The 13,057-nt window shown below is 33.9% G+C and overlaps 1 protein-coding gene across 2 annotated transcripts; it reads right to left on the reverse strand.

Annotated features, from left to right (window-relative positions):
- Positions 1-207: 207 nt before the first annotated feature.
- LManII (Lysosomal alpha-mannosidase II) lies at positions 208-11,501 on the reverse strand. 2 transcript variants are annotated; one of them, XM_069117707.1, is made up of 17 exons: positions 11,342-11,501; positions 8,664-8,766; positions 8,467-8,548; positions 8,176-8,361; positions 7,776-7,981; positions 7,534-7,670; positions 5,995-6,128; positions 4,889-5,102; positions 4,213-4,409; positions 3,795-3,991; positions 2,759-2,955; positions 2,041-2,254; positions 1,852-1,969; positions 1,441-1,717; positions 986-1,231; positions 735-884; positions 208-578 (listed from the first exon to the last, which is right to left on the reverse strand). In XM_069117707.1, the coding sequence occupies exons 1-17, from the start codon at positions 11,447-11,449 to the stop codon at positions 348-350; spliced, it is 2,997 nt and encodes a 998-aa protein (XP_068973808.1). In that variant the 5' UTR covers positions 11,450-11,501; the 3' UTR covers positions 208-347. The 2 variants fall into 2 exon arrangements, with proteins under 2 accessions (XP_068973808.1, XP_068973810.1); XM_069117709.1 differs by lacking the exon at positions 5,995-6,128 and adding an exon at positions 6,260-6,393.
- Between the last annotated feature and the right edge of the window lie 1,556 nt (positions 11,502-13,057).

Below are 13,057 nucleotides of genomic sequence, written 5' to 3' on the forward strand. Positions count from 1 at the left end.
TTTATTGCTGGTCTATCGCATAATGTATTCTATTTGCTTGAAATAAAAGAATTAAAGCTCTATTAACATCATATATGGATGGGATAGATCTTTGATCTTGGTAAAAATAACTCGTTCGTGTCTAGAACAAGTCATATAATAAGTTTAATTATAAAAATAATTTTGGTTTTAAGAGGCAGGAACATGTTGAAGATAGATATACATAAATTGAAAGATGAAAAATTTGTATTTGTTATATTTGTTTTCCAATACAATTATAATTACGTGATCACCATTGCATTATACGTTGCATTTAACGAATTTAAATGTTCTTAATGCTTAATGGCAATAAATTGTTAATTTTTAACTTATAAATACCGTGGTGCTATTTCAACGATAAATGTTCGTATCTCAAATGGTTCTAAAAGTACATTTATCACACCTTCTTTAATTTCAACAGGATGAGAAAAGTGTTCTTCCGTTTGGAGAACATCGTTTGTTTCGGATTCCCATTTTAAACGATTCATATCATTGATCCATTGATTTCCACCTAATGTGGTCTCCTTGATGGATACAATCGTGAAAGTTGTGAATAGATCCTGTTGTAACAGACCGATAATGGATATGAATAAATTGACCACACTAGCAATATAAGTATACTAATATATAAATGACACTACATCGTGTCCGATCGAATACTATGCACAGGATGCATAAAAAGTAAGCGTAAAGGATCGGTGAAAATTTGTAAATACCTGAATATTAACTTCCACAGGCTTCGATAATCTGGCAGTTTCGCCTAATTCGAAAATGTGTTCCAACCTCAGTAAAACAGAGCCGTCTTTCCATGGTTCCAAAGTTAAGATCTGAACATTTTGTGGTAATGATTTAGCAAGACCTGTACCCTAAAAACAAAAGATATTTTAATATTGTTAATGACTTTTGATGTATCCTATATAATTTTTAACTCTGCATTCGTCGCATACTGATATAGAATGATACTTACTTGGGAGTTAGGTACATGTGGTGTGGGTGCTGAAGAATTTTTTTCGATAAATTGAATAAAGGTCCATGGACGAAGCAATAACTGACGCGCCAGAGTTTTCTCTTTCACTGCAAGTTCGTCTAGATTTTGTATGCTACCTCCGATGATGTAGTGGGAACCTCTGACTACCAAACCTTCACCAAATGCAAATTCATCGAGGGCTTCCCCTACACCGAATGCGTCGTCTCTTAAAAGTCTTCTATGAATCTATGACATATCCACATGCAAATGCATAAATGTTTATTAGTTTAGATATTAGTTTATATAACACGTATATGTAACGTCTACGTTTTCAACGTACTACGTATCAATACGACGCTTGAATTTTGTATTTGCATAGAATATCGCTATAACATTCTACGGACAATAATTTATTAGCATTTTCTTGTTTTAAAATATGAAATAATTAATATTACCATCATTTCAATTTCTCCATCCCTCATACTAGTTCCACCTTCTGCTCGATCTGTTAGTAAGCTAAGTTTGAGAAGCTTCTCATCGTCCTTCAAGGAAATTTTCGAGGTAACGGGATAATAGTTGCCAGATACTGGCTCTTCTAGTTCCAGATTCCACGTTGGTCGGTAATTTCTCTTCCGTTTCAACATTTCGCGACCATTACTGTCGGTATAAAATTCTCCGGAAGAATTTAAGTTACTGTAATATCTCGTTACTACCTCTTTGCCGATCTTATCCCTAAAATCGTATTTCATTGTTATTACCTATTTTTGAAATTAAAAAAGCTTATGCTAGATAATGTTTTCTCGGTCTAACAAACCGATATGCCGAATATATTTAAGTATCTCTTCGCACATTTACGATTTACTTACTTAACAGGTATTGGTCCAACGAGCCAGTCAAATTCAACGTAATCCATTCCACTATAAACTCGGATTACCTGACATATCCAATCAGTGACACACTGATGAATTTCTTCCACTAATGGACCTATAACGAAAACGAATCTGATTTGTCAATCAAATTTCAGTCTTCCAACACATCTGTTGTCAAATCATTACCTGTGTGTACTTCGTAAGAAGCAGAGTTCACGAAATTTCTAGCGGATGCGTTCTTTGGTCTGAATATGTATGCGCCCGAAGATCTATTTTTAAATTCCTCGTTATTTCCCTCCATTGCATCGTAATAATGAAACGATTGAGTCAGTTCCATATCTTTTTGTTTTTTCCACTCTACCACAATCCGACCGTACTCATCGACGGATACGTTATAAAACTAAAAAAAAGTATTACCATCTTATAATTATTTCTATTAGGATGAATCAAATGGTTTCAAATGCAACGTGTTGTCTTGATTAATCAACGAATGAAATTCCCTTGAAAATTGTTAATGCAACTTTGATATAAATCGAGAGGCAAGAACATACATATAATGCTATTACTTAGTGAATGAGTTATAATTAGCGTTACAGGGACTTCCCTTTTCGACAGATAACTGTCTGCAATTTACCGAGCGCGGATAATATAGGCTTCGAACGAAATCTGTACGATCTACAATTACATATATTTGAATATATTTGACAATATAGAAAATATTTTTTATTTTATTTCCACAATAAATCAACTCTATAAATTCTTTCGTCTCCCATTGTACCAGAACACCGGTAATAATGGAACGATTGAAAAATGTGAAGATGAATTTCGAGTCTTTGATGCACTAATACGTCGTTCGTTGCAAATGAGTTAAATATCAGTCTCGTAAATTCTCATAAATTAATACCTCGTTACCAATAGAGTTTTCTGTGACCACTTGTGAACTTATATTTTCTGAACTTCTTTTGACCGTGTAGGTCTTATAGCCCAAAGGTGGTAACGATGCAAGGAATACGAGCTCGTGCGTTGAAGTACTTTTCCTTCCCGGTATTTCACGTACAGAATTAGGAATAGGAACTATTTGCGAAGTAAGTTCGTTTCCATCTTGAAAGAAAATGAAATATTATATAATATTTAATTTCAAATTTTCATTGCAACAATTGCAATAAATATTACGTTTAACGTTTGTTAACTGCAGGTAATAAAATTTTAGCGTTCCTTATTTATCAAAAATTAACGAATACGTATATATCGAATCTTTTAATCTTCTGTAGCCGAAATATTACTGGTTTACGAGAAGCTAAATGTGTGACTGTACTAAAATAACGATATAATAATAATAGCGTGCGATAATATCGTTGCAAGCAAATAAAATAGTAAGTATATTACAGATGTAGTATGAAAGTTAATTTGTATAAAATTTTTTATACATAACATCGATACCCCGCAGCAATTATATAACTTAGCAATTCCTTGAGACGCTGCACGTGAAATTAATGACACGCAGCCAATAATTTGACTGTTGCGCGATTATCAAAGAACGAAGATAATCATCAGAAGATTTGGAAAATTCCGTATTTGAAAAAAACTGTTTGAAGATGATAATATCGCCCTGTTTACAACTCTTAGACAGGTATCGATCGATCGATAGTGATCATTTGGAATATGTTGTAGTCAATCAACCGGCAATATTAAATTCATAATAATCAATTAATCAGTAGTAACGAATTAGCAATTAGCAAGCTTTCAATTTCGATTCCTAATCTTCCTCTTGAGATAGCCAAAGCAATACGATGAAGAAGCTCCTAATAAAAAAGGGTTTATGAGAAAGTTTTAGATAATTCTTTATCGTTGTTACGTAGTAATGGTTTTATGTTTGTGAACTCTGTGGGTCAGAAAATGGACAGAACTTTCCGGCGAAGCTGATATTGTAAAATGCGTACCTGTAAGATCGATGACGTTGTATTTGCCATTCTGAACGGGAACGCGGATCGGTGATACCACTTTCTGGCTCAAGGGATTGTAAATTGTTAGGACGAAGTCTTTGTCTTCTGTGTACAAGCACGTACTAATATTCAATTGCATGCACGTGTGCATTAGTTCTGGTGCAAAATTCGAATTTCCGCTTGATCTCCATTTTCTGTGGAATGAACGATGATGGAAAAAAGATATTTAATTATTCAATTTAATTATACATTTCTCTGAATGAATTCAATCCGGGCTATACACACAGATGTGTGATTATCGACCAGCATTATCAAGAAAACGCTTAATCCGAGAAACGATGGATATCGTACTCACGTAAGATAATAATCCAAAAAACAATGAAAAACGTGGAAATCGTTAAAAGAGACGCATTACCTTATGGCGTCAGCAGCAATGTTCGTTCCTTGTTGCATACCATCGTACAATATACGCGCGTAATCGTAGGCAACTAGTTGTTTTTCGGTTCCAGTAACGGCATCATGATGTTGCATTACACCCATAGCTTCTCTAAAATGTTCCAATTGCTTTTCGTAACCCTCCAACCTTGTCAATACAGATAACTGTTTGGATATCTGGAATCGAAATATAATTTTCACAGGCTTTTAGATTCTATTTCTTTCTAAACGAAGCCTCCAAACACAACTTCGTTATTCTCGATTTTTCGTTTTGCTACGAGTCATACAATATGCTTGAGTTTACTTGTACCACGAATTTAGGCTCACAGCTAACGCAAATAAAATTCACGAACCTTAGATTTTGCATGAATATTTGGTAGAAAGTTAACGTGGGTTCGTCCTCTATTCAACGCTGTTCTATCGCGGAAATCGTACAAAAAAGAAAAAGTTAGTAGGATAAGACACGTGAAAATAAAAATTGATTGAATGTAACGAACGAGTGGGTTCTACAATCAGAGTCGTCGAGATCTTGAAAATGTCGTGGTTTCGCAAGATCGTTCTACATACTCGTATAATAACATTTCATAGTCTCGAATGTGTGGAAAAACATCGATGCGAGGTTACTGCAAATTCTTCGAGACGAATCCAATTTTTACCTGCAACAGATTGTTTCCCATTCTTTCGAAGAATTTGATCGCCGGTCTGGAGGAGAAGTAGCCGGTCCAATATGAATGCGGATCACTCGCGTAAGGGAAGAAGTCATCGCTTTTCGTCGACCACTGACGTTTTGCATCGTTTACTGCTTTCAAATAACACGATGGCGTCGAATAAAATATATTCACTTCGGATCCTTTTTCTTCCTTTACGTATCTACGAAATACGAAACGGCAAAAGTAGTGGAATATCGCTATTGCAAGTATTGAAAGTATCAAAATTATTTGGTTGTCTTAACTGTCGCTACAAATATTTACTTAATTCTGGTCTCCATAATTTTATCCACATTTGTAAAGAAAAATAATAAAATCAATAAAATATCTTATCTAAATGTATCGTAAATCGTAATTTCTATTACATGTATCAGGATGTTCCATAAATATTACGCAATTTCAAAGTTTAATTTTTTCAGGTACATAAATGAGAAAGATGCTAATATACCACACAATGTTCAAATTAGTTTGAAATATTAGGAAATACCGTTTTTGTTACACGTTTAATTTCAACAAATTGATTTCGTTAAATTTTTGTTAAAAAAATTTATTTCATTATTTCTAAATTATTTCATCAAATTTCTCTAAGCAATCATTCGAAACGATGTACATAACTCGTGAGTATGTACATGAAATATGTACGTAGAAAAAGATCGCATAAACTTATGTTGAAAAATTTGTATCAGTTGTTTTGGCAATTGTAACAAACGTTCGAAATTTCTTCCTTCTGCAGAGATACAGGCAGTCGTTGAATTAACGATCGTCAAATTCTTTCGAATATTCCAACTATTGTAGAAATACGTAACAGTAAATAAATTTGTGTCTGTCTGCGATTCTGTACGAGTCTCAAGAATAACTCTTCCGGAAATCTTTCAACTCATAATTCTTCGACGTAGTATTCTCCGACATAAGTTTATATTATCTTCTTTTACCTATTTCACCTCGTTAATACGTAGTATATATTTGCTCCCGACCTATTTGGACACCCTGTATATAAATATATTATAACAGAATATTATCAAAGCAAGCGTCGAACGTTATCGATTATATTTTACCTGATCAACCTATCCAAATTAGTGAACCACATTTCAGCGTGTTGATAATTAAAATCTTCGCCCATCGTAAAGATAACGTTATTAGTGTTGTAGGAAGTTGCTTGGCGATGCGCGTAACGCACTAATTGTTCAACCTGTTAATATCGCAATGTACTTTACTTACCAACATAATACATTAAAAATGATTAGGATTATAAGACCTTTCCTATCCTTTTCCTTCTATACTCTTTGTGTACGTGAAACGAAAATAATAGTTTAAAGCTACCTTATTAGTTTGTCCATATTAGCGAAGTACATCTCCGCTTGCTGATAAGTGAAATCTCCGCCCATTGTTAATACGACGTTATTTGTACGATATACATCAGCTTGGCGAGCCACGTATTGCAAAAATATATCGATCTGTTTTACAAGAGACACTGATATCAGTTAAAAACGAGTCAAAGCTCTTCGTTCGAAATATGATCGAAACGTAACGATCGAGCTCAGATCGAACGATAACACGCTATTAAAATATGCCTTAAGGACATTGACGGAGCAAGCAATTCGCTAAAATTACAACTTGTTAGCATTGTTGTTAGCAACAAGAAACGTATGTATGTTAAAAATCTAAAGTTTATTTTGACAGAGTTAGTAGGAAGGAAGGAAGTACAAGGTCGATGTACGTACGTGTTTTCTGGATTTTCGAATCATTTCTTGTAAATTGTTCTTTTAAATGGGGAAACATAATCTTCTTAAATCGTTCATCGTTGATTATTTGCATCTCTAAACAGGCAAAGTGACTTTCACAGTGCACATGTATATACTAATGTTACAAACGTTATAAAAATTTGTACAACTTCCTATATGGTATTTTTAAGCTACTCGGCGCGACAGCAATCTCAAATACGCTTTTTATAAGCAGAAATCCTCTTTCATTCGTACATATTTCTGAGTAACGCGAAGGAGATATTTGATGTGGCCTATAATCAGGGGTCATAAGAAATGACAAATACGTGTATCGTAGGCTTATCGATAATTAGTAAATAAATAACAGAGGCTTTTGCAAGCAAGCTACGTTATTTTATAGCAACGAATGTAACTTTCTTAGAAACTATAAAAGCTATAGAATGGAAGCTATAGAATAGAAAAAAACCTAACCCCAACTTAACCCAATTCCTTGCACACCAAACGCCACGATATTAATAGGAAGCATGCGAATAACAAATTTAATGAAACGCATAAATGGATTAATTTTTACTTTGAACTCGACTTTAAGCGTTAGTTTACAAAGAATGATTCGAAAATGAATTATAAATCCTGGATCCCCAATCTTCGGGTCGCGACTTCCAAAGAGGTTTCTCGGTTTGAAGATTTTCTACACTTGCCAATTACAATATGGTTGGTCAAGTTATTAAATATATTTTTAACGCATTCTTTAACATATTAAAAATCCTTTTCTGCGTTAATCCGAGTGGATGAGGTTACAGGTTATTTAAATGGTTAAAAGAGGAAGTCACGACTCGGGAAAGGTTGGAAAACACTGCTACAAATGACACGTACCCTCTCTTTGACGTTGTAATCCGGACTATCAGGATCATCGTTTATTGGTTCGTCGTTGCACAAAATATCGTAACAAAAACCAGGTGGTGGAGAATACGTGTTGTACAACGCAACCGTGAACAAGTTTGCACGAGCTCCTGTAACAAAACGTACGCGTTGAATTTATGTCTTCGAGTGACCATCACACGTGTTATCGCTGAAAGTATGTTTCCTAAATTTTAAATTGATGTTCCAGTCGTTACCTAGATTTGGACTTCCTTTCCAAATGAATTCCATCGTCTTGTCCTTGAGTCGTTTGTTCTTGTCTTGATAATCGAGACGACCGAAGAACATCCCATCGAATCCTAATTGGGCGAATAAAGATGCTTGTTCTCTGGAATGGCCGAAAGGATCTATCTGCCATCCTATACGTGGCGTGGCACATCTTCCAAAGGTATCGTTAAGACGTCTAGACAGGTTAGAAAAATTGGAGAACTTAAAAACGATGGCAATCGAACCGAATAACGTAAAAAAGGGTGCACTTGCTGGAAAGGCATTTCGTCTTGTCGCTAATTTCGTGGAACTTGTTTAATCGTTTCGTTTGTGCGTATAAACTACGAGAAGAGGAATAAAAATTAGCGCTGGGACCCTAAGTCAAATTACCTGAAACCCCAAGTATATTGATCGACAAGGGAGTGATAGTGAGTGACTGCCTCGTCGTTCATGCTCCATCCACCACCGATAATCTCTAATCTGCCTTGATTGATTAAACTTCGCACATCTTCTTTCACCTTGTCGTTTTGACGCAACCACCATTTCCACAAGAAAGAAGTCTCCACATAAATAAACCTGATAAAATAAGTACATACGAGATTTCATCAATAATTGACGAATAATTTATGCGGTAATTAATTATCGTTTAACAAATTAACGTAGTAAAACTGTGGTAATTACTTTCTTTCAGGATTAGCCAGCAACGCTTGAATAACGCTGTCTAGAATATACTGTACTCCTGCTTTCTGAGTTCTTGAGTTACCTTTGTTTAAGAAAAATAAACAAAAAGATAACATTCGATGGCTCGTTTAATAAATACCCTATAACTATAATTAATCGTAACGCGATGGTGCGCTGATCTTTTTCAAAGTACTTACTTCCAAAGTAATACTGGTCGACTGTTTTCAACCAACCAACGTCGTCATGAGTATGAGCAACCAGATGAATATTTAATTTCTTTGGATCTGCCACAGGACACGCCTGTAACGAACAAGAATCTGAATTATGTTATACCGTCGCATCTTATTCTCTAAATAATATCTCAATATAATAATAATAATCTTATGCAACTATAGAAAGTTTGCTACTGCCTCAACTTTCCATCTAGAGATATGAGAGATATGTCACGATAAAATACGTTCTGAAGTATTAAATCCTTAATGAAAATCTTTAATAAAATACAAGGAATTAAAGATTAAATATAACGTGTTAGTTCCATGTTATTCTCTGTGTTTTATCAGTAAATTTTTCAAAAAACAGCTCAAATTTTACAATGTTTATAATTTTCTAATTGATGCGTTACAACATGTTGGATTATTCTTATCAATGTAGACAACTGTACTTTATATTATATTTTTGTATCATTATATTAAATTATGACATATAATAGGATTTATCCCAAAGAAAATATTACACAAAATTTTAGATGAGCACCAAATAGCGGTGATCAAACAATTTGATCCAATAGAGATAAGCCGAAGAACGAACCGATCCACAACATGAACGACGTGTTATCACATATAAGAACGACTTTCTAAGCAGGTTATCGGAAGAGATTTATCAGATAAAAATGACTGAATTTGTTTTAGTGTCACTATGTACATAATAGCATTGAATAGGGAATGTTACACGGTATTATTTAAATAAGCGTGACTTTTAATATCGCAGTTTACTGTTGATCGATCTGTGACTAACTTCAGTTCATAGAACATTCCTGTCAACAGAAAAAAAGAAACTTATCGAACGTCCTATGTATATTTTTTCTGGCAATATGTCTAATAAATAGCTTCCAAAGTGTTTGCATAATTCGATAATAAACTACTTGCGTATATCGTATTAGATAAAGAATATTTTACTTCAGTGATTTCAATTGGAACATTAAACTTCGATAAGACTACTATCATCGATCAATGGAAATATTCAATTTAGATACAACATGTTGTAAAATCATTTTTGACCAATCAATCAAAACCGACGAATTTTTTCGAATAGATGGTATAAAAATATTCAGAAAATTTTCTTTTTCCATTCGTAAAACTAAAACTAACAATAATCTGATATTTTGTTTTTACATAATTAAATTACTGAACAGAGCATATAACATATTAAAAGATATAGCATTCATCTACAGAGCTTCAGTTTTCAACTAAATATTAGTACAATATCCTGCCATACATATAAATAACCTCTACAGTATCATAATATATATGGATTTAGGATTTATTTCTACCGAGAATATCGGACGCTTCTTTGCAATATGTTTCTTTTTCGTCGGATTTTAATATCAATTCCTGTTCCGATTTTTACGATTCTAAATTGTTTCACATTTCCAGCTTTTGCGTTTCGATAAGTGTACGTAATTGTAACATAAAACGGGGTGTACGATGTCTTGTATACCTTACATTACACATATACCTAACTTTACCTGTAATTCGAATGGGTTACTATACAAAATGGGATACCGAACAAAATTCATTCAAGTTGAAAGATGCCAAGCTTACAAATTACTATATATAAATTAATGAACATAATAGTCAAAATAAAGTGACTTTTATTCGACGTTGATATACGGTGTGTCCCACGAATTCTATACATCTGGTAATAATGGTTTCTTGACAAGTGGATTCGTAGAAGAGATAGAGATCAATTTTGATTTTTCTAATGAAATATCCAACTTTTTACGCTTGATCTTGATGCAATAGCGAATTCCGAGTATATTCAGAAGTACGAAGGTGCGTTTATCCCAAAATTGACCGTTTCTGAGATAGTTGATTTTTTCATCCTATTACCTTCGTCATGAAACGCGTTACGTTACTTAGAACATAAATAAACGATACCAAAAGCACACAACAACGCTATTCCATTCTTGCTATTCGTTTCTAAGAAGATTCTTCTATTAAAACTTCACGCCGTTCGATTCTTATGCGAAGGAACACACTGTACCTGTTAAACTGCTCGAGGGGCAGTTTGTTATTTATTCTTATACTGGGAATAATAATATTTTTTAAGCTGAGTGTAAACACATAATACGAGATAGTAATGTGACAATTCGTTACGATCGGTTTCTCGAAACGTAACAACCGCTTTAAATTAAAAGCTGTAAAATTTCGCAGATGTTACGTTCTCATAGGAAAATTTATAATCATTTCTTCAAATACGATAATAACTTGCATGTAACATAATCTAACAGGATTCTTAAATATTCTTGTATGACACGTGCAGAATTATTTTATCGCGGTTATGTACGTTCCTGAAACTCGAACGGATCCGCTTTCTCCGGTTAATTGCTATTCTCTATGTGGTAATATACAGTAGACATGATGTTATACGCATAGTTAATCATAATATTTCAGGAAGAACGTGTAACGAGTGCACACATACGAGTATGAGGTATTTGTACGTTTCTCTAGATTCAACCGGTGCTTTTAATATATGTTCGAGATAGTGTAAGATAAAATTTCTCTCAACGTTCGAAAAGGAAGACTGAGAAACCGAATAGATCATTGTTCTATCGGCTTGAAGAGAACTTGAAATAAAGAATTCGTTTCGTGTGTACCTCGTAACCGCAGGTTTCAGTAACTGTTCTTGGAATCCTAGCTGCATCGCCGTGGACGGACAATAACAAAAGCGAGATCAGTGGTAGCAAGAATTCGGACCACGACATAATCGACACGTCGCTGGATGCTTGCAGTCACAACTAATGAAATAATCGTCCACTCTTCTTCTATTTATATCGTTTCTCTACGCTGCCGTTACTGCGATTGCGTCAAACATGCGAGATACATAGTCTGCTACTGCCGATCGTCCGCCGGCTTCTACACACATATAAAACAACGAAAATATCCAACGAGTCTCAGCTTTTCCAGCTACTATCTGTGTTACGTTTACGTAGCAATAAATAAATGATGCAGGAGCGCAATACAGTTCTATATCAATATAATATAAAATAAACTTTGTTCGCAGTCGGATCGATTCACGGAACGAAAGATTCGTTCAAGTGCTATTTCTATATCCTTTATTACGTTAAGAAAGTACAATGTAATCGTTTATTGTAATAGAAATGTTGCAAGGAAACTTGTTGCTAGTGTTTAACAAGTATTGAAAGAAGAAATCTCTTTTACCATGCAAGCGTACAAATACCGTAAGTACTTGTTTGATTCGTACAATAAGTTGCTTGTCTGGTGCATGAGTGTACCACGAGTGGTGTTACGAGTGCATAAATATCGAAGTACGCGTAATTTTAGATTGAAAAGAACATTTCCAAGTTGTGGCTTCTAGAATTTTCTTTTCGGTTATCCATAAATTATTTTCTTGTAATCGCGTAACCTCTTAAACGATACTTTTCATTATACCCGTAAATATAACGCGGCATAATACTAAATAGTATCCGTTGTCGGATATTTTAATTCTACGTTGTCTTATCCCCATAAAGGAATGGTATATAGTTACTATGAAAAAAGTGAAGCACGAATAATCTATCATATAAAAGTCGTGGATGCTTCAAGTGTTTACTAGCTAAAGAACGATAAACAGAATATTTTCGTGTTCGATTAAGATCGATATCTTGATATCTGTTTCACGTCTTCGTTTGAAAATTATAGATTCGCATCGTGCATACATATCATATCGTGTTTCGTTATCTAACAATATTTAATGTAATAACGACCAACAGGTCTAATCCACGAGGATAAAGATAAGCATAAATATAATATATATAATAAATACATATAATATATAATAAAGTGTTCTGCAGTACAATATGTTATTTGGAGTATTAATATTGGTACCACGGATTTTTCAACTCCTTAGTACCTTACTCCTTTTTGCAAAATTAATTAAAACTTGAAAACTTTGCTTCGTTCATTGCCATTAGCGTACAATTATGTAAATGTACTAAAAACAACTTACTGTATGTAGATCAGCGAGATAAAAGGGGAACAAAAATTGTAAAATTACCATAGTAAGCAGTAACAACACGATCTAGAAAAGCGGAGTGGAAATGGTACTATATACGTACATATTTATTACTACGTATATGAATTTACGCTTCAAATTCAGTCAATTTTGATGTTCTGTTTCTTCGTCTTGTCATATTTTTCGGTATCTTACGACTCTCATAAAATTTACCACATTAAGAATAAACAATTTTATACGTGTATAGGAATAAATTTAAATGTATCGCTATACGTGTATCTTATCTTTCAGATACATGCATGCTGTCAATAATAAATGTTATAAATAGTACTATAATTAATTGCAGCGTTACCAGTAA

This window comes from Bombus flavifrons, chromosome 7 (genome assembly GCF_040668555.2).
Source record: "Bombus flavifrons isolate JBK064 chromosome 7, iyBomFlav1_principal, whole genome shotgun sequence".
NCBI classification, from domain to species: Eukaryota; Metazoa; Arthropoda; class Insecta; order Hymenoptera; family Apidae; genus Bombus; species Bombus flavifrons.